The sequence below is a fragment of the Desmodus rotundus genome, chromosome 3 (genome assembly GCF_022682495.2).
Source record: "Desmodus rotundus isolate HL8 chromosome 3, HLdesRot8A.1, whole genome shotgun sequence".
NCBI classification, from domain to species: domain Eukaryota; kingdom Metazoa; phylum Chordata; class Mammalia; order Chiroptera; family Phyllostomidae; genus Desmodus; species Desmodus rotundus.
The window spans coordinates 194,484,910-194,506,294 of NC_071389.1; the positions used below are offsets into that span (position 1 = coordinate 194,484,910).

Consider the following 21,385-nt stretch of genomic DNA (forward strand, 5'->3'; position numbering starts at 1 on the left):
GCTGTTTGTCCTGGCTTCCCCGCCGCCCATTGGCCCTCCCGGGTCCTCCCAGGAAGTTTGAAAAAAAAAAGTTTTATGGGCGGATGGAAGGGGCCGGAGCAGCGCCGGGGAAGGGAAGGGCCGGAGGAACGGCTGCGGGCGGCCGAGAGGGGCGGCGGCGGCGGCGGGACTGCCGTGCCGCTGAGCCCTGCCCGAGAGCCCTTTCCACCTGCCTGCCCCCTGCTCCCGCTGCCCCGGGGCGCCGCCATGACGGTGAGTGCCCCCCTGGGCAGCCCCTCCACACCTCGGGCCAGGGTGAGAGCGACCGCCTAGCCCGGCCGCTCCCCTCCCGGGCAGCCCCCTCCTCACTTCCCGGAGGCGAGGGGAGGTCTCCGCTGGAAGACTGGGCGACCCCAGTGGCAGGGCCGGCCATCCTGCCTCACGTCTCCTCAGCCTACTACTCCTCACCTTTCCCGGCCAGGAGCCCGGGCGACCCCGCGTACACGGGAACGCCCCGCCATGGGCACCCCCGACCTCACTTTTGCGGGACTAGTCGCGGGCCGATTCAGGGTGGCCCTTTCCCACCTCTCGTCCAGCTCTCTTAGTGAAGACCTGACCTGATTCCCCCAAGCTGCGAGAGCCGGAGGGGCTCAAGTCTCCGGACCATGGGAGGGGCACAGATGTGCTTGGCCTGGGGCTGGGGGCTCGCCCGGGGCGGAGAGAGGCGCCTTTGGGCTCAGACGGGTCTGGCTGACCTGGGCTTGGGAAGACCGCTGGCGGGAGGTTGGGTGGGTGAGAAGGGGTCGCCGTGTCCCACCTTGTCAGGGAGCCCATCCTGGGATTTCTGGAGCGGCAGAATACCACGTTCTCCCCGGCTTGCTCCTACTCAGCAGCGCTGGGGGGCCTTGGGTGGGGTAAGCTCGCGAGTGGAGGAGGGGGGCACGATGGCTGGTATATGTCTTTCTGTCGGAGGTGAGCCTTACCCTAGCTCCATCACTACCTGTGCCTAAACTGTTACATCGCGCCTCACAGCTGATTTCCCCGTTGTCCCCCATTTCACAGTCCGACAGATTGAGGCTTGCAGAGAGGCTTTGGTGAGTTGCCCGAGGTCGCCCTGAGTGTGAGGAAAGGAGTAGCTCCTTTCTGGGTCCTTCGGGCCCCGTGGTGTTCTGGAAGGGAAGGGAAGGGCAGGGCTGCTTTTGGTTTCTGACTCGCGCCTTAGGGAGGCTGTGACAGCTGGTGAGGAGAGGGGTGCCAGGCAGGGTGTGGATTTGCAGGCGCCTGTCGCCTTTCCAGGAGCCAGTGAAGTGGTCTGGGCTGCTGGGGGCGGGGTGGTGGTTGGGGAGAGGGCCCTGCGCCTGTGAGTATGATGACCTGGCCGCTGCCTGGACTTCCTCGGCCTCCACACATCCTGCCACCTCCCTGCTGGCCCTTCCTGTCGTCAGCAGCCTCCCCTGCCCTGCCCTGTCAGAGAGCAAAGAGGGATGTGGAGGTGGAGCTGAGTCAGTGTCCTGCCCTCGTGCTCCCAGGCCAGGGGGAGGGTGGTCCTGTTGCCCGTGAGTGCCTGCCAGGCCCTGAAGTGGGTGCTTTCACATGACCAGAGTTGATCCACCAGAGGTTGATGGCATCGCCCCATCTAACAGATGAGGTCACCCAGGTGTGGAGGTGCTACAGCTGGGCCCTGGCTGAGCCTGAGTTGGTATCCCAGGGCCATCCCAGTTCTTCTCCAGTGGGGCGGGGAGATAAGAAATGTACACAGTTGCCTCTCCTGGGGAAGCACGTGCTCAGCAAGGGTAGGGCTGCTGCAAGCAGCACATGGGGGGCTGGGAGGAGCCTTCCTGTGATTGTAGGACTTTGTCAGGTGGAGATGGGCTGGGGTGGGAACAGTGAGCACAAAGGCTGGGGGTCACGTTTGGGGAATGGTGAAAATACGGAAAAGGGGCCCAAAGGCCAGGGGAAGGAGCTTAGGCTTTGGTCGGGGTTATTGGGGAGCCAGGAAGGGTTTGAAGCAGAGAGGAGGCTGATGATCACCACTGACAGCCCTGAGCCTGCTCCAGGCGGGCGTCCTTGCTGTTCCTTCCTTACACCGCTTCCCTCCCTGCTGGCCCCATCTCCCTGACCTCAGGCATCTGTACGGATAAGTGGGAAAGGCGCTGGGAGTGGGGAAATGCTGAGACTTGGGGAAGCCCGATTTGCTCCACCTCCTTTTGCTTGAGCCAGGGACAGCCTTGCCCCCGAGCCTCATTCCCCAGCCACTGCCTGGCATCAAATTATATACCTGTACACTTGTTTATGGTCTGTCTGTCTCCTGCCTTCCACCAGGATAGGGCCACATCTCTCGTTCACAGTTGACTTCCTGGTCTACCAGTCTAAAACAGTGCGTGATACTTAAGAGAAAAGAACAATAAGATTCCACAAACGTTCCCTGGGTCGTGTGGGGGGTGGTAGTAGTGAATGGTGCATGTCCCTGCCTGTGAGTTGCTTCTAGTCGCGCCTGCGAAGGACAAGCAAATGTCTGCAAGATAATCACGGGTTCAACAGACGCCTCTCTGAGGGACCGTGGGAGGGCGGCTGGGGTCTTGCGGGGTGCTTGGTGCATGGTGCGTACTAGGATGCAGGCCTCAGAGGAGGCAACTGAGCTGGGTCTTAAAGCACGAGGAGGGGTTTGCCTGCTGTCGGAGCGGTGCACACAGGCATGTGGGGGGGGGGGGGCTGGAGTCCTGCTTGTTGGGGGCCAGTGAGGATGTGTGGAGATACAAACGTGGGCTCCCAAAGCCGGAGGGAGGCTGGGCTGTAAGGCTGGGGCTGCAGCTTTTGTGCCATCCTAAGGCAGCTGGATGTTGTTTGTTTGCTTGTTTCCCATTTTTAAGTCATTTTCATTTTTTAATCACAGTTGACAGTACGTCATTATATTAGTTTCACGTGTACTGGATTTTGTTTTGAAGCCACCTAGAGCCATCCCTGGAGGTGTTAAGCAGACTTCTAACAGTTAGGCCTTTTTGAGTGGGTGCCTCTGCCAGAGGGTGCTTGGAGGAGGCCATGCCGAAGGTCCAGGTGGGCGGGACTTGTAGCAGACCTGTAGCCAGAGGGAGGCGGGTGGGCTGTGGGAGCCCGTTGGTGCTCCTTTAAGGAGAAGGACAGAGTCAGCTTCCTGCAGGTGGAGCAAAGGTGGCAGGGGCTTGGAGGGCCATGTGCGAAGGTGCAGAGATTTAGGTTATCAGACTTTTGACCCTGGCAGGGTGGGTCCCCAGGTGACTGTAGGACCTCCCCTGCCAGCAGTTTAAAAACTCGCATTGGTGACTTCCTCTCCCCAAAGTCACCGTGCCATCCTGTGTCTGATATGGTGTGCGACATGTTTGTACCAGCTTCCAGGGGGTCCCTGGGCTTTTCCATGGGTGGCACATTCAGGTCTCATAAAACTCGAGGGAGGGCGGGACCCCACGTCATTTACCACATGGGCTCAAGGAGGGGATATGACTGTGGCCCCACTTCCCAGGCAGCCCTTGGGGTCCCAGCCTATCATTCCTGCTGGGGAGCTCTTTCTCAGCCTCTGAAAGTCCATGGCTGATCACTTAGGGCCATCCCAGAAAGCCTAGCTCCTCAGGGCCAGAGGGTGGGGTTGGAGACTGTCTCCAAAGCACAGAAATCAGACAGGGGCTAGGGAACGGTGCGTATGTGTGCAGCAGGGTTTTCCTGGGGTCTGGCCACAGCATGCCTAGTCCTGGGGCCATGGGAGGCCCCAGACTGAATGCAGGTGAACCCAAATGACTTGGGGGCTGGGAGCAGGGCTACCGGTCTTCATTCAGTCTTAGCTTGAGACTGCTGCTCATTTGGGGAACAGGGCAGAGAGAAATGTAGAGCAGATAGGATGAACACCATCCAGAAGTTTCTCAGGTCTGAACAGAGCCTGTGTCCCTTCCCTCAGACAGGTATGCAGGGAGGGGCTTCAATGCAGGGGTGGGGCTGCCAGCCTGCTGAGATCCAGGGGCCCTGGTCTCACGGCCAGCTGGCTGTGACTGTGCAGGACTCTGAAGGGCCAAGCTCCTCAGACAACTTCCTCCAGCTGATGAAGAGGAGAAGGGGTCTCCCTAGGAGGAAGGTGGGTCAAGGGAGGCAGTTAGGTCAGGTGGCTCTGGTTTCCAGGTTTCCAGCTGCCTTCCTTGCCACCCACCCGCTCCCATCACGTAACCAGACACCTTGGCCTGATGAGGCTGCGATGTGGACGCTGATAGGTGGGCTCAGAGCCATGGCAACAGGTGGATGCCTCTCTCCTGCCCACCAGCCTGGCCCGCCCTACTCTCCTCCCAGTGGACAGGAGCTGAGACTCTGCAGAAGGACCGGGACTTAGATAAGAGAGGGCTCCCCAACAGGCAGGGAGGGTCTGGTATTTGGCACCCACCAGATGGACCTGGCCAAAGAAAATGCCAGAATGATCAGCTTCTTTATCTAGACCTAGATGGGGGTGCATAGCTCACAGGCCCCTGTGGAATATGCTGCAGCTAGGAGCCCCCAGAGCCCGGGGCCGTGCCCCCCTGGGCAGCACTCAGCAGGTAGGACTTGCCAGGAATGGCCCATCCAGAGATCCAGGGGGGACCAGAGGGTCTCTGACCTCAGCTTGCGCTTGGTTCCACCTTTCAGGGTCTCAGGGAGACAAGGGAAGGGCAGGGCTGGCCGGGCCTCCAGAGGGCCAGTGGGCTGGGGCTGGGCGGCAGGAGTAGGCGTTTTCCTGGTGGGAGGCCCAGGCCTTGTCTGTAAGGGAGCTGGATGGTTTGCTCTCCCCGCTGGTACAGCCTGTACTCTGAGCTCTCCGAGGGTCTCTCTACAGACAGCGTTCTCTTGGCCCGCCCTCCTTCCCATTCTTGGATGAGAAAATTGGTCACCTGGTCCACTCTCTTGGCATCAGAGGTTGCCGGATGTTGGGGAAAGGGGCCAAGGCTGCATCACTGGGAAGCCTGTCTGAATTTGAGGGGTTACCTGGACCCTCAGCCCTCTCTCCTGGTTGCCCAGGCCCTTAGTCTTACAGGGCTCAGGGTCAGGATGGGTGCAGCATCCCCTCCTCCCCAGCCCCATTGGGTTCTCCACTGCGCCTGACTCATCTGCTTCCTCATCTCCCCATAGCCCGATCTGCTTAACTTCAAGAAGGGATGGATGTCGATCTTGGACGAGCCTGGAGAGGTAGGAGGGCTGATGTGGCGAGGAGGGGGGTTGCTTGCTACAGGGCCTTGTAAGGTCCTTGCAGGCAGCCCAGGAGGTTGAGCTGCTTCCCTGGCCTGTCCAGCCTTATAGAGACCCTGGCCACTAGGTGGAGGGGGTTCAGGTTGGGGGCCAGACATGGGAACTCTGATGGCAGGGTGTTTCTTGTCCAGCCTTGGCCTGTGAGAGGGGGAAGGCAGAGGCTTCCTGGAGCAGTCTGCAATGTATAAGAGTCATGGCACGGGGGGGGGGGGGGCTCCTGGCCCCTCGGGCTCTGTACCCCATCACCTCCTCTCATCAAGAACCCCTTGGTCCCCCACCTCTTGCTGACCCTGCTGGGTATCCAAGGGTCTAGGGGGGCGGATCACAGAGATCATCTGGCCTGAGGCATGCGCAGATTTCCAGCTACTTGGTCGTTTGTGCAGCAGCCCCCACACTGTGGGGTGGGGTGGCAGGGGTGCTCAGAGCGCATTTCTTAAAGTCACACAGGCCTGGGGCCCCATTGGTGGAATCACAGCTTTCTCTGGTCTCAGTGGCCACATCTGTGTAATGGGCATAATGGGTAATGACGATTCCTTCCAGGGTGGGTATCAGTCACAGATGCCAAGCATGTGAAGGGTCCCACATAGCCCTCAGTGTCTGCTAGGGCCTCAGTCGTAGTCCTTCCCCTTCTCTGATGTATCTGTCCTTAGAACCAGAAGGGGCAGTGGCCTCTTACCGGCTCTGCCCTTTCAGCTACCAGGCTGGAGCTGGTGCTGGCTTTATGCCCACCCACCTTGGGAGGGGACGTCTTCCCGCCCCTGTCCTGCATGCGCTTGTGGCTTGGGTCTGTGTGCAGCCCACGTGCCAGGAGGCTTGGAGCCAAAGCAAGTTGCATTGTGTTTCCGACCCACATGCTTTATTCCCTCCAGCCCACAGCCTTTTGTACCCGCTGCCTGCTCGCCGTCCCCTGGCGGCTGGGCTCCAGCCTCATACAAGGCCTGGCACCTTGCCAGTGACCCATCCTGGCCTCCCCACCCCAGGTCTCCAGAGGGCAGAGATGATGGGCCCCACCCAGAACTGGCCGCTACTCATTCTCTTGCACGGGGTTTTGAAATGTCCAAGCTGGAAGGGCCCTGGGAGCTCAGCCAGCCAGCCCCATGTACACACACAGGAGACCGGGCCATGAGGGCTTGGATCTGTTCCGGTCCTAGCAGTACCTCGGGCTGACCCAGGCCTGGACTCGGGGCACCTGAGGCCCGCGGAGCCCCACCTAGCTCCCACCTCAGACCATCATAGACTAGGCCTGGGAGCACCAGGGACGTCATCTAGTGCAGAACCCCTGCCCCACATTACACAGGGACATTGGAGGTCCTGAGCAGCAGCTCAGGTCGCTCAGTAAGAGCAGGGTGGTTCTAAGGGGGCCGGCCTTTTAAAGCAGCCCCAACCGGGTCGTGCCAACCCTATGCCAAGCGCCATGAGAGACGTTCGAGGGCGGGGTGGGGACGTCCGGCCTCCCAAGAAGGCTTAGGGACTTCCTGTTAGCCCCGCTTTACAAGTTTGAAGACCGAAGCTCAGAGAGGTCAAGATATTTAACGGAAGATGCTCAGCTAGCAAGGCATAACATGGCTGTAACCTTGGCCTCTCGAATGCTATGGGGAGGCAGTGTGGAAAGAAGTAGAAACTGCCATCCTGGCACATCCTTGTAAACTTACCATTTTCTTGAGGAAAAAAAAAACCCTAAATACTTGAAATAACGAACAGTGCAGGTAGGTTGGTGATAAGTGGGAGCTCCGGGAGACGCCGGGGGCTGGGTGACGTGCACTGACCTTGGCAGTGGATGGGCCCTGACCAGCATTCCAATGAGTGGCCAGAAGCCAGAGGAGGGCTGAGCTTGGCACACTCAATATCAGGCCGTTCTGGGGCCCCCACCCCTCTCCTCTCTGCCGTGTGCTGCCAGTCTGACCCGAGCTGGAGCAGAGAAAGGCCCTACAGACAGGCGCCCAAATCACAAACGTCCACGTAACACCCCTCACAAGGTGAGCATGCAGGTAACTAACATCCAGACCAAGAAACAATATCACCAGTGCTCAGCCGCCCCCCTCGGGGCCACCTTCCAGTCCTGCTCTCTGGGAGACCTGTCCTTGGCGACTGAGGAGACCCAGAGGGGCAGGTGCAGAAAGGCCTGGGAAGTTCTGGCCCCTCACTTGCTAGGCAGATGGCCTTACACAGACCGTCCTTCCTAGTCTGCACTGGGGGCATGTGCTCGTAGGAGCCTTGGTGATCTTGGCGGGAAGGATCGGCATGGGTATGGAAGTGCTCGCAGCTCCAATCAGGGCTCCCAGAAGGGGAGGGAGGGTGTGGTTACTGAGGAGAAGCCCACCCGTTTCACAGATGCTGCCCCTGCAGCTCAGAGAGGAAACGGAGGGCCAGGCTTCAGCTGTGGGTTTTCTCACTCTGCCTTGTCCCCTGCCCCCCACCCCTCAGCAGGGTGCGTGAGGGTACCGGGCCCCTGCTGTGCGCAGAATAGTTGAGCTGGCAGCACCAGGGCGCCTGCAGAGTGGCACACACATACCCTCTCATCCCACCGCCCTTCCTCCCCCACTCACCACTGCCCCTCCTTCACAGTGGAAGAAGCATTGGTTTGTGCTGACTGATTCAAGCCTCAAGTACTACAGGGACTCCACCGCTGAGGAGGTGAGACAATGGGGCGGGAGGGCTCCCTCCCCCATCAGGTGCTGGGGGACCCCCGGAAGGGGCTTGGGGGACTTGGGTGGGGTCACGAGTTCATGGACTACCCGTGGCCTTCCTGCTGCAGGCCGATGAGCTGGATGGCGAGATTGACCTGCGCTCCTGCACCGACGTCACTGAGTACGCCGTGCAGCGCAACTATGGCTTCCAGATTCATGTGAGGCTTTGTGCCACGGGAGGGGGCGGCGTGACTGCGTGGCCCCCCAGAGGAGGTGGTGGTGTAGAGCGTGGCTCTCCGTCACAGACTGGCCCTGTCACTCATTCACACAGAGACCCCATCCTCAGAGCCAGTCAGGAGCTCTGCTGCCAACTCAGCACATGTGGGGAGACCCTGGGTGTCATTGGCAGGGACAGTTTCAAATGCTGGGCAGGCCTTGGAGCCAGTGGGGCTCTTCCAAGGCTGGGTAGTAGAGAGAGGCATTGCACTCGCACCCTCTGCTCACCTCCAGGCTCAAGACCTTAGACACCCTCTTGGGAGGGAAGGGCCACCCTCTCTGGGGTCCATAGTGGGGAGGGAGCAGTGCGGCTGGCCATGGGGCAACGTACCTGTGGGGCGGACTTGCAGACTAAGGATGCTGTCTACACCTTGTCGGCCATGACCTCGGGTATCCGGAGGAACTGGATCGAAGCTCTGAGGAAGACCGTGCGTCCCACCTCAGCCCCAGATGTCACCAAGTACGTGCTGGGTGGACCAAGGCTCTGGGGAGGCACTTACCTGCGTCCTTGAGTAATGTTCTGGCACTCACCTGCGGGCCCTCCAGCTGTGCCCTCTGGGGCTTGGTTTCTCTATCAACAAAATGGGGAGAGGGCAGTGAGCCTTCCTGGCAGTCTTCCACAAGTACATCGAGGATTTGGGGGGTGACTGCTGTTCCTCTCTGTCCGTCCTGAAAGGGCGGGGTGAGGCCTCAGCTGTTTGGAGAAGATGCCAGTGAGTCAGAGGCCCCCCCTTGGTGGCTGGTGGATTGTCTGTAGGTGGCTGTGGGACCAGTGTCTTGTCCCGTGTTGTGGAGAGGGCACGGCTGGGCAGTCTGGGAGGGGAGCTCACTCCCTTTGGAGGTCCCAGTGGGTAGGGGTGGGGGTCAGTTACTTGGTAGTAGAGCCCCCACACCATGAGGCCCATGGGAGTGGGGCTCAGGGCTGCTGGGCAGCAAGAGTGGAAATGTGGTATCAAGGGGCATCAAGCGCAAGTCCCCCTGTCTTCCCACAGCCTGGCTGTTCAGCCCTGAGGCCAGTGGCTTTCTTGTCTGAGTTTCAGATTCTTCATCTGTCAGACCGTGTGTGGTGAGAATGTTCACAGAAGCCCTTTGCGAACTGAAGCACAGTGCAGCCAAACTGTTCCTTAGTATGTGTGCACGGCTGCTGGCACAGAGGGGCCCCCAAACACAGTGGCTAAACTGGGAGAGGTTCAGTTTCCTCTCCACAATGGTCAGAGGCACCTGACGGGCAGCTCTGCCTCTGGCTCAGGAAGCTGCCTGGGTTCTGCTGGAGCCGCAGGCAGGAGCCAGGCGAGGGCACACCCAGTCCTATAAAGGGTGCCACCTGTCACTTCCACCGGGCAGGATGTGGGCACGTGGCCACACATTGCTGCAAGGGATGCTGGGTGACCCAATACCCAGCTGTTGTCATGGAAGAGGAGGGGCACTGCCACGGCCCTCATGTCTCCACAGTGTCACCTCCTCAGCAGTGGCCATGGGCACCTCCCCTGTCCCACTGTGAGCCTCTTGAACCCAGGGCCTTGTCTCCAACCATACTTTTAGCGGTAGCCCTCCGATCACTGTTCAGCACGGGCTTCCTGGTTGCTCTGTGCGCATTCGGCCCCTCGTCCTCACACTCATCCTGTGAGAGGCATCGCTGGCCCCTGTCGCAGATGAGCGACTGGGGTGCAGAGGGAAGCCAGACAGCCTGGTCCCTCCGCTGGTAGGCGGAGGGGGTGGGGTGGTTCCCAGGGTGTGTTAATGGTGAAGCTCTAGTTCTTCAGCTTCACCATTAACCTCTGGGTCTGGCTGTTTCCTCGGCTGGGGTTCATCCCCAGGCCATAGCACGCAGGCGACACTCCCCGAGTGCTTGTTTTGGGACTGAGTGGGCAAGATCCTGCCTGATGTGGCTCTGCTGGCACCCTAGGCTCTCAGACTGCAATAAGGAGAACACGCTGCACAGCCACAGCACCCAGAAGGGCTCCCTGAAGGCGGGGGAGCAGCGTGTGGGCTCCGAGGTCATCAGCCGGGGCGGCCCTCGGAAGGCAGATGGACAGCGGCCGTCCCTGGACTACGTGGAGCTCTCCCCGCTGACTCAGGGCTCCCCGCAACGGGCCCGCACCCCGGCTCGCACTCTCGATCGCCCAGCCAAGCAGGAGGAGCTGGAGCGGGACCTGGCCCAGCGTTCTGAGGAGCGACGCAAGTGGTTTGAGGCCGTGGACAGCAGGACCACAGAGACACCAGCTGGTGAGGGGCCACGCCGGGGCCTGGGAGCCCCCCTGACCGAGGACCAGCAGAGTCGGCTCAGTGAGGAGATCGAGAAGAAGTGGCAGGAGCTGGAGAAGCTGCCCCTGCGGGAAAACAAGCGGGTGCCTCTCACTGCCCTGCTCAACCAGAGCCGTGGGGAGCGCCGGGGCCCCCCGAGTGACAGCCATGAGGCACTGGAGAAGGAGGTAGACATCACGGCTGGCCTGTGGGAGCCCCCTCACCCCATCATCACCCTTCCTGTCCCTCCCGTCATGCTGTGGCATTTGTCATGCATACCTACGGTGGCGGGGAGCTCACCCCCGATCCAGTGTCCAACACCCCAGCCTCCTTGTAAACTGGGATCTTCTTCTGTAGGCCTTGGTTTTTTTTGTTTGTTTGCTTATTTGTTTATTTTAATTTTTCCTTCTTAGTTCTGTCCTCAGTAACCACAGAGAAGGGAAGAGAAAAGAGAGACCATTTATTGGGTGTTTAGTTTTGGGCCCTGTTGACCTGTAGAGGCTCATACATGTTCACAGCAGCCTCGGGGTCCCCTAGGGTAGATCTCGTCACAGCCTTGCTGACGGGGCGCTGAGGCTCACAGAGGGTTCCCCTGCCACCTACACGATGCACAGGCCTGTGGCCGCCCTGGTCTGTTCCCAGCCCTGTCTGGTCTTCGCCGGGCCAGAGCTCTTCAGCTCTGTGACCCTGCCATCCGGGAAACAGCTGGAATGTGCCCCTTGCCTGCACCCCCCACCAGGGCCACTTCTCAAATCCAAGGCTCCTTGCTGCCTCTCGCCAGCACAGTCCCCACTCCCAGTCCCCTGCTGACCTATCTCCTCCCTCCACAGGTCCAGTCTCTGCGTGCCCAGTTGGAGGCGTGGCGCCTCCAAGGGGAGGCTCCTTCGAGTGCACCCAGGCCCCAGGAGGATGGCCACGCCCCCCCAGGCTACATCTCACAGGTGAGGCTGAAGAGCTGTTTTCTGGGGGAGGGGGGCAAGTTTCTGGTTGCCATGTTTTCAGAGAACAGCTAATACTTGGGAAGCCCTTCCTGTGCACCAGCACCGCGGGAGGCATTTGACGTGCACAGCCTGGTTGAATGTCCCCCGCAGCGGACGGGAGCTCCCTGCCCATTTATAGACAAGGCCTCTGAGCTATGAGAGGTCATGTGACTTGCCCAAGGTCAGCTGGCCTGCAGACGTCAGAGTTGGGTCTGACGTCCGCCCTCATGTGACACTCTGCACTTAGACCGCTCTCTCCACACCGCCCTGGGAAGTGGGGAGCCCCTGGGAGGTGCTTCCTCAACAGGGAGCCCACACCTGCCAGGCCGGGCCCTCACGAGAGCCTTGCAGGGCTTGGAGGCCTCCGGTGGCCCTCGGGGGGACACTCAGGCTGCCTCCGATAGAAGTGCTCAACTGAGGCTGACTTTGTTCCCCTGGGGACCTTTGGCCATGTCTGAAGACACTTTTGATTGTTGCCATGGGGACAACGAGCTTTCCAAACAAATACATGCGTGTGTGCACACATACTTAAATATGCACTATATATGTACGACGTACGTTGGTTACAAATTACACTGACACAAAGGATGTTTAGTACACAACGTACAAATAAAAATCCATCGTATTTTTATTGTAACCTCCACACAGCAAGTTGAGTTTTCCTAGAACGCTGTCGTTGGTTTCTCTGAACACTTGTATCCACAGCCAACAAACGGGGTCGCTCTGACATGAGTGTTGGTTTTGTTTATGTTAACAAGTAAGACGAGAAACATGTTGAAACTTCCCTTGGTGGATGTCACGAGCGATGTTTTGGTCGAACTGGATGATAGTTCTCTATTGAGAATGTTTTCTCACAAGTATTCCCTCAGGTTCGTGTTCTATTTACAGTGTGGTGGTCATAGACAGGGCACACTTTTAACTTTCATCTGCATTGTTATCATTTTCTCACCACTCGCTTAAGCCTAGACTATCAACAGAGCAATACGTTGCTTCCTGACTTGTAACGTTTACCAATGTCCATGGTGTAAGTTCTCCCGCTGGGGCTGGAGGACCTGAACGTGGAGTTGGGAAGACATGTGCACACCACTGTAGAGAACCCCACCATACAGACGCAGAAGACCAGTAGCCTACAGCGCAGACAATAATAAAATGCAGTGAACCAATTGAGAAGTGATGAATTTTGAGTATCAGCTTTGTTTTTAATGTAATTAATTACAAGTTTATATAATTTTTAATAATGGCCAGTACTTAACAACTGCGTCACCAAAATCCTAAAAATTTCGTGATGAGCTGCCTCTAGTCAGCACACCATGCATTGACTGAAGCAGAAAAGAATACTGGGACCTCGGGCTCTGAGCAGAGGTCCTTCCGGAACTTCTGAGGGGAGATGTGGCTGTGCAGGGCTCTCGGGTAGCCTTCCTGGGGGTGGGGGGTGGGCGCGGAGCTGAGCCCGGGTGGGGTGGGGGCATGGGCTGTGATGGAAGTCTGGTGGGTGCCTATCCCGGAGACCTCCACTGCCAAGCCAAGGAGCTGGGATCTTGTCCCAAACACCTGAGAAGGTTTGGGGTCTGACAGTGACATTGGGAAGGCCGCGCGCGTTGGAGGGGCAGGGCCAGTGGCAGGAGCTGGGATGATAACACAGGGAGAGAGGGACGGAGGTGGGTATGTGGAGGAAGGAGGGTTTAGGACTGGGTGACTGGGCCCAAGGAGGGCAGCAGGGAACTGGGAGGCCTGAGGCCGGGTCCTTCAAGCTGAGTGGTTCAGCTGAAGGGAGACCAGGGCCTGGGGGGTTCGGGCCTGACTTGGAGGGCTAGCTTGGGGGTCGCCTGATAAGGGGAAGGGGGAGATGGTAGGGACCGGTGTTGTCCAAGACTCCCCTGAGGCTAAAAGATGGGGTAGGTGGGCATCCCCAGGTAGGGTGGGCCCCCGCCCTGAGGGTCGCAGCTATGCTCGGCGGAGCCAGGGGTCCCCCACAGACGGCTTTTCCGGTGGGTCCACTCACGTCCACCGGGGATCAGTGCATCTCCACCTTTGCCCATGTTACTATTAGAACGTGCATTCGATTTCCTTTGGAAAAAGGCTTCTGTCACTGAAATGAAGCTTGGAAAGCACTTCTCTAACTTCTCAGCTTACCAATGGGGAAACTGAGGCCCAGAGGGGAGGCAAGACCTTTGAGCTAGAGGCAGGTCTGTGGCTGTAGTCCAGGCCTCCTGGCCCCCGGGGACCCTACTGGGCACCCGCAGGGCTGTCAGCGTCTTGTCTTGCTAGGTTGGGTGGGCAGGGGAGCAGGCAGGACTGCAGGGGCAGTGAGAAGGGACCAAAGTGGAAATGGAGAGCGGAAGATGGGAGTGGAGGGGTGGCCCAAGGTGTGGAGGGTGCCAGAGAAGAGGAGCTCAGCCATCTGTGTCCCCCTCATGCACTGGAGGAAGCGGCTGGAGATTCAGTGGACCCTGGAGAGGTGACAGCTGGGGAGGGAGTCCCCAACCTGGTATCCTAGGCCGAGTGGACGTCCCTCTTAGTTGGCAGGGCTTGCCGCCACAGCTCAGTAGCTGGGGGTCTGGGGCCATAATGCCTCTAGCAAAGGGGACCCTTCCATGCTTTTACAGTGGGGGCCACGGGCTTTCTTTGTCCACTTTGATCCCCGTCAGCTGGTTCCGGTCTCCTAACAAGAGCCTCCTGTGCCCCTGTTGGCCAGCTATTGGCTCTGCCTGCCTGACCTGGCCCTTTGAGAACAGGTCTTCGTCTCCCCACCCCCATATTTCTCTGATCTCTGCAGGTGGGTGCTAGCTTACCTTGGGCACCCTTGGGAGTTGGTTTTCTGGGCCCTGTTTTACAGATGAGGAAACTGAGGCTCAGAGAAGGGAAGGGGCTTGTTGAAGTTCACTCCAGGGCACAGCCAGGGTCAGGGCTCCAAAGCAGTGTTCTCTTGCCCTAACTCGGACACAGAGGACAGGCACCCTTCTCGCTACCTAGAACACCTGGACCCCGATGGCCTTGCCCTTGCCCTTCCCCCAGAGTGGCCTTCAAGGTGTGGCTGCTGGAGGGTTGGGTGTCATCCCCGTCACCATGAGTGCCCTGTGCCATGGGGGGAGTACAGTTTCTTATCCGACCCTCTGTGCCTTGGTTCCTCCTGGTTCTTCCCCTTCCCTTTTTAATGATCTTAAATCTTTTTTAATTATGTAGAAATAGGCTTATATTTTCATAAATAATTCAAACAAGAGGATAGAAATAAACACATGAATTCTCCTTCCTCTGCCCGCTCCCCCCTCTCTGCCCCGCCCCACCCCCTGCCCCAGGGGTCACCTAGAGTACCACCTGAGCACATCTGTGTAGCTTCCTGCTGGTCGTCTCACAGTTTGGGAGCACAGAAGTCTAGCATGGCCGTGGCCGGGCTAAAGTCCAGGCGGCCCCAGGACTGCTCTCTTACTGCAAGCTCTGGACTGGCGGGATCCAGTTTCTCGCCGTTTTCAGCAGCTAGTAGCTGCCCACCTTCCGTGGCTCATGGCCCCTCCTTCTTCTTCGAAGCGTAGAGTCAGGGCCTTCTCATTCCACTTCAGTCCGACCTTGCGCAGCCACTGCTCCCTCTCCCTCTGCTCTCTGGCCTCTTCTTCCACACCTGTGGCCCCCACGGCCACACTGCGCCTGCGCGCCATCTAGGCTAGCCTCCCTATTTTAAGGTCATGTGATCAGCAGGCTCAGTTCCCCTCCGCCGCCCTTTAAGGTGACGTGCACAGGTTCCAGGGCGCAGGACGTGGACATCTGTGGGGGCCAGCACTCTGCCTCCCAGTGCCCTTCGCTGCCTGTTCTGAGTTTTTGCATACCTGCACCCAGGGTCAGGCTGCCTGTGTTTGTCTCCATGATTGGGATCGCCGCGGGGCTATTGCCAGAAAGGAGCTGTTACCGCCTAATGCTCCAGACTCCTTTCCCCGCCGCCCAGGTGGGCAGCCCTGCCTTTCAACAGCCGCTGTGTCCTTTGTAACGCTCGATCTCATCATTTATTTAAGAGTTGTTTGTTTGGAGTGTTTCCAGTTCCTGTCTGTTGCCGTCTTGCCGTGGGGAGTGCCCTTCTCCAAGAGTCTCTGTGCACGTGTGGCTTTCTGTGGGGCCGTTCCCACGAGTGGACCTGCTGGGTCACGGGATGGCGTCATTCATATGCATCAGTGCTGTCAAACTGCCCTCCACGAACCCCGTCACCGCGACTCTCCCAGTCTGGCCCACACGTCAGGCCCCAGCCCGGAACGCGGGATCCGATCTTCCCTGTCCTCGGGGAACTTGTGATCTGGCAGAAAGAAGCAAGGCCCTTGGTGGCAGGGGGGAGGTTTTCCAGAGACAGAGGACATTTAAGCTGGGCTGCAGGTCAGGTGAATTACCCAGGGAGAAAGAGACTCCAAAGAATGTTCCAGGCAGTGGAAATGGCATGAGTTACCGCTCAGAGGTGTGACATGCTGTGAACTGGTTTTCATAACTGAGGTTTCTTGGCAGGGAAGGGCCAGGGATGAGACTAAAAGGGTCAGAACGGGGAGCGGGGGTAACTGACCCTGCAGGATAGGAGCCTCGGAAGGGTTTGAAGCAGAGGAATGACGGGGCGAGGTTTGTAGGTGGGGGAGTAGAAGGTGGATGGGGGCAGGTGCAGGCTGGCAATGCCAGGGTCCAGGTGGAACCTGGCCCCCAGGGTAGCCTGCTCCTGAGGCTGGAGTAGGGCCCCTGTCCCAGGCAATGGGGCAGCCACGTGACCCGCTGGCCTCCCACCTGCAGGAGGCGTGGGAGCGCAGCTTGGCAGAGATGGAGTCTTCGCACCAGCAGGTGATGGAGGAGCTGCAGCGGCACCACGAGCGGGAGCTGCAGAGGCTGCAGCAGGAGAAGGAGTGGCTCCTGGCTGAGGAGACTGCAGCCACGGCCTCAGGTGAGGGCCCCAGCGGGCATGGCACAGCGGGGCCCCTCGAACCTCCAAGCTGAGGCTCCTCCTGACTGGATTCAGGAGGCTTTTAAATAAGAGGCTGGGGTCTTGGTGCCAGATTTGGGGTAAGGTTTCGGGAGGACTTGGAAGCCCCCAGAACTGGCCTCTGACCCTACTTGAGGAGAAAGTGAGAAAATAAAAAGACGCTTCCCCCGTAGGTTGTGAGTGCTGTCCCTCAGGGTCTACAGCCTCTGGAAGGTCCTCCCTAAGACACACACACTCTGAGCCACAACTCCGTGCCAGGCCTGTGCCACACACGGGGGGACACTGCTCAGCCTCAGCCAGTTCTCACGGGGGCATCCCCCTGGGCTCACAGGCCGGACCCCGGGAGAGTGGGGGAAGTGTGAGCGCCCACCAAGCCTCGTTACCCAGTCCTAGTCCTTGCAGTGCCCAAGGGAGCGGCCCAGTTTGCAGACGATAAACAGGAGCTCAGAGAGGTCAGGGATTGTCCCAGATGGCACAGCTTAGAGGTGGCAGAAGCTGCAGTGGGAGCCCAGAGCACCCTGACCGCAAAGCCCTGTCTGAACTCGCCCTGTGCTCTCCCAGGGCAGAAACAGGAATGCCCAGACCAAGGTGCCGGGCAGCTTCCTCCCCGTCTGTCAACTGCTTACCTGCTGCGTGTGCCCGGTACAGCCCACAGCCCTCCAGGGGGTTGTAGCATGATGGAGATTATGAGAGAGCACATGATGTAGGACTCACCGCCTGCTACTTGCTTCACACATTCAAGCCCATGGCCCCTCATGCCAAGCCCTGGGACCGGTGCGTTTCGCATTTTAGGGAGATAGCCCAGTGCATGTATTAGGTGGCCCCCCACCCCCAGCAGGATCTGGAGTTCCCCCTGAAAGCTTGCACTAAGGTTTTCGCAGTGAAATACCTGAATGTCACCCTTAAGTGGGATAATAATGACCTCAAATAGCCTCATGTCCATTCAGGTCAGGGATTGTCTTAACTCCAAAAAAGTTACGAAAAACTTCCAGTGTTCAGAGCTTTGGGTTTGGAATTATGGATGAGACGATGGGCGAGGACTTGTTTAACCCTTACTCGGCCCCGTGTGAGTGTGAAGAGAGACTCGGTCCTCGGGAGCTCGCGGTCTGAAAGACAAACCGGAAGCGCCTGTCTGAGCTGTGCGTTGTCCTGGATGCTTTACACTCGTCTGCCGCTAGCTCAGGAGGGAAGGTGCTGCTGTTAGCCCTGCGTCCAGAGAGGGGGCCTGAGGCACAGAAGGGTTAAGTCCCCTGAGCAAAGTCGCCCAGGTTTTTCCCAGCTGCTGAGCCTGTACTCTTGACCACTGAGCTGGGCAGAGCAGATGGCTCTTGTTAAAGGACCCTCCAGGTGGTACGGGGACAGTGGCCTGTGTGGGGCCCTACCTAGCCATCACTAACGAGAGGTACCAGTGGTCAGCACTGAGATGTCTCCCCAGCAGGGTCCAGCTGACAGGGATGTTATCCCCTCTTGCCAGACAGGCTTAGAAATGTTGAGCAACTTACCCAAAGTCACTCAGCTCGTGACCCAGCCTGTTCCGGTGCTGTGTGTGTGCACTGCTGCCGCTGTCTCCACTACGCATGTGGAATCTCAGAGGGGGCAGTTTGGTGCTGCTGACCCCTCCCCATCTCCCCATCGCTTCTCTGCCCTGCTTCCAGCCATCGAAGCCATGAAGAAGGCCTACCAGGAGGAGCTGAGTCGGGAGCTGAGCAAGACACGGAGTCTCCAGCAGGGCCCAGACGGCCTCCGGAAGCAGCACCAGTAAGACGGCACTCGGGCCGGGCGCCTGTAGGCTGGGGCTGTGAGCCAGGGGCGCAGCTGCCTACACTGGTGTTCATGAGTCAGGGACCTGTGCTGAGGCCCCTGGGCAGAGGACACGCCAGTGTGTCCCTACCTGAGACTCCCACTGCTGTCATCCTGGCACAGGGCTGCCACACCCCCATGCCATTCACATACACAGTTCTTTAGGCCCCTTTGTGTCCGGCTGGTCACGGCCCCCACACTCCTCTTCCCCGCATTCGTTTCTCCTAGAGCTGGGCTGCAGTATTGCCCTCATCCAACTGCTCCCCTCCCTGCCACAGGGCACAGGTCTGGAGTGTTGAGGCTGCAGCAGCTTTAGAGATGGGCTCTTCCAACCCACCCCTCACAGAGGAGGCACCCATAGCCCCGAGAGGCTGTGCCTGTTCACAGCCCCGCAGTCGGGCTGAAAGCAAAGCTGGGGTGGGAGCTCAGGAGGCCTGAGCTGCTTGGAGTGTGCCATGACCCGACACCACGCGTGCTGGAGGGCAGGCGAGCCCACACCCCCCTTCCCCTCCGGTGCCCGGGGCAGGTCAGATGTGGAGGCGCTGAAGCGGGAGCTGCAGGTGCTGTCCGAGCAGTACTCCCAGAAGTGCCTGGAGATCGGCGCGCTGACACGGCAGGCTGAGGAGCGCGAGCACGCGCTGCGGTGCTGCCAGCAGGAGGGCCAGGAGCTGCTGCGCCACAACCAGGTGGGCCTGGCCCCAGTGGGCAGGGGCACAGGCGCCCCGCAGCCCCGCACTGACCATCACGCCCCTCCAGGAGCTGCACACCCGCCTGTCCGAGGAGATTGATCGGCTGCGCGGCTTCATCGCCTCACAGGGCACGGGCAACGGCTGTGGACGCAGCGAGCGGAGCTCCTGTGAGCTGGAGGTGAGTGCCTGCTGGCACAGCAGGCAGCCCAGCTAGTCCTCAGGGCCTAGGTGTGGGGAGGGCACCTGAGGGGCTGGGCCCCAGCCAGGAGACGCCAGCTCGGCCAGGAAGGACACCTGCTGCGTGCCCAGCAGTGCTGCCGTCAGAGTCCAGCCGCCCGTCCAGGCCCTGCCCCTCCCTACTGTGTGACTAGGGCCAGTTGCCTCACCTTTCGAAGCCCCAGTAGCTCATCTGTAAAACAGGGATAGTGCCTTTCTTACTGGGAGAAGGTGCAGTGAGGACACGTGAGCGTGGCCCCCAGGTCACCCTAGTGTTTCCCTTTACACACATTTACACACGGCTCTACTCTGTGCCTGACGCTTCTGTAAGCCAAAGTCTTAACTCACCAAATCTTCCTAACAGCCCTATGAGGTACATGCTGTTATTATCCCCAGTTTGCAGATAAAGAAATGGAGACACAGGAAGGGAGGTCACGTACCTGGCCCAAGGTCGCACAGCCAGTTGGCGTGGGAGCTGGGATTTTAACCCGGCCGACTGGCTGCAGAGTCTGAGTTTTTAAGCCTCCCCAGTCTGGCTGAGACTGTCTCCTCCTTGGTCAAGTCAGGATAGCAACACCTGCCCCCCAGGGCTTGCAGAGGGGTTGATGAGGTAGTTGGTGGGGAGCCCCAGCCTCTCTGCTTCAGAGTAAGGCCGTGCTGTGGCCTCCTTTTGTCGTCTTTGCCCTCCAGTTGAGGGCCTGGTGCTCTGATGTGGACAAGGGGGAGAGAGGGCTCCCTGCAGGAGTGTGCCCCTGGGGAGTAGTGGGCGCGTCCTAGTGCAGGTTGGGCGCTGCAGTCTAGGCGCCCGGTCTAGGCGCCCGAGGCAGAGAGAGGGCAGGCTGCAGTGTGCTCTGGGCCGGGTAGCTCCGGCCCCGGGTGAGCCTGGCACCCGTGACCCCAGGTGCTGCTGCGCGTGAAGGAGAACGAACTTCAGTACCTGAAGAAGGAGGTGCAGTGCCTCCGGGACGAGCTCCAGATGCTGCAGAAGGTAGGTCCTGCTGGTTGAAGCGGGGTGTCGGGGTGGGAACCTCTGAATCTCCCTGGATGCCCCATCCTGTGAGCGTCTGCTCTGTGCCAGGCAGTCCTTGTGCCTCTCACAGAGGTGCACTGTCCCCATTTACAAAGAAACTCAGGCTCAGAAAGGTTAAGTGACGTGCTCAGGGCCACACTTGCTTGTATGTATTCAGCAAATATTTATCGAGCACCTGCTATGGGCCAGGCACCATGCTGGGTGCTAGGGACACAGCTATGAACAGAAAGACCAACATCCCTGCTGAGCGTGCGTTCCGATGAGGAATAAGCCGTGCTGCTAGCAGTTGGGAGGGCTGGGACTCGGGCCCAGGTCTGTGCGTCTGTGTCTTTGACACCCTCTGTGTGTTAGTGGCTCTGGGAGTGACTCAGACTTGGGGAACTGGGCCAGGTTGACCGGGTTCTCATCCCAGCCCTGGGTTGTCGTGTGGTCTTGGGCAAAAGCTTCACCTCCCTGAGACTGAGCAGGATGTGAATGATGCTGAAACCTGTGTCACTGGGTGGTGCTGGGAGGGGTCTGTCCAGGGCCGAGGGCCGCCAAGGGGGGCCACCTGGAAGGACAGGGCCGTGGGGACTATAGAGAGGCCTGACTGCTTTGTGCCAGCCAGCATGGAGTGTGGTGGGCATGTGCCAGGTGGGCAGAGGCGTAGGGTGAACTCGTGCCCTCATACCCCTGCCCGCCCCCAGGACAAGCGCTTCACCTCAGGAAAGTACCAGGACGTTTACGTGGAGCTGAACCACATCAAGACGCGCTCAGAGCGGGAGATCGAGCAGCTGAAGGAACACCTGCGCCTCGCCATGGCGGCCCTGCAGGAGAAGGAGGCCATGCGCAACAGCGTGGCTGAGTAGAGGTGGGTGCTGGGGGCGGGCGGAGCGGGGCCGGCAGGGCGCCTGGCCTGGAGGTGTGCGCTCAAGGCTGTGCACCTGGTCTAGAGCGCTTCCTTCTCCTGGCCTCTGCCTCCCTTTCTGTAAACAGGGACCGTGCCGCAGGTACAGTCTGGTCAGTCCACATGCCCCCTCTCACGCACGCCGTCAGTGCCCCTGGCTGGTCTGCCTCAGCTGGGTGGCAAAGCCAGGGTGCCCGCCCCCCTTCAGACCAGCAGCGGGGCACACAGCAGTAATCACTGGTAGTGTTCCTCCACCAAGCTCCGCACTCACGTCCCTGATGGAGGACGGCGCCCTCTTTCTGACAAATCCTTGTGGACTTCTAAGGCACTAGGGAGAGGCCACCCTGTGTGCCAGGCTGTTTGGGGAGAAGCCTGGAGGAGCAGGTCAGGCCCAGCCTTTGGGGTCAAGAGGTGTTACAAGGACCTCCAGGCCACCCTGCCTGGCCAAGGCCACACTGGGGCCCAGGGCCAAGGCTGGGGC

The 21,385-nt window shown here is 59.5% G+C and overlaps 1 protein-coding gene across 3 annotated transcripts in view; it reads left to right on the forward strand.

Annotated features, from left to right (window-relative positions):
- TRIOBP (TRIO and F-actin binding protein) overlaps positions 1-21,385 on the forward strand; it is a 52,353-nt gene that overhangs the window by 30,097 nt on the left and 871 nt on the right. Inside the window, exons 1-13 of one of the 3 annotated variants that reach the window (XM_053919552.2) lie at positions 67-252; positions 5,098-5,154; positions 7,780-7,848; positions 7,970-8,059; positions 8,468-8,577; positions 10,024-10,549; positions 11,192-11,302; positions 16,097-16,244; positions 17,939-18,041; positions 18,610-18,769; positions 18,840-18,950; positions 19,890-19,976; positions 20,705-20,868. In XM_053919552.2, coding sequence (XP_053775527.1) covers positions 76-252; positions 5,098-5,154; positions 7,780-7,848; positions 7,970-8,059; positions 8,468-8,577; positions 10,024-10,549; positions 11,192-11,302; positions 16,097-16,244; positions 17,939-18,041; positions 18,610-18,769; positions 18,840-18,950; positions 19,890-19,976; positions 20,705-20,866 — 1,911 coding nt within the window. In that variant the 5' untranslated portion in view covers positions 67-75 and the 3' untranslated portion in view covers positions 20,867-20,868. Of the gene's footprint in view, positions 1-66; positions 253-5,097; positions 5,155-7,779; positions 7,849-7,969; positions 8,060-8,467; positions 8,578-10,023; positions 10,550-11,191; positions 11,303-16,096; positions 16,245-17,938; positions 18,042-18,609; positions 18,770-18,839; positions 18,951-19,889; positions 19,977-20,704; positions 20,869-21,385 lie in introns of those variants that run through there. The other 2 variants (XM_045187003.2, XM_053919553.2) reach the window with 2 other exon arrangements.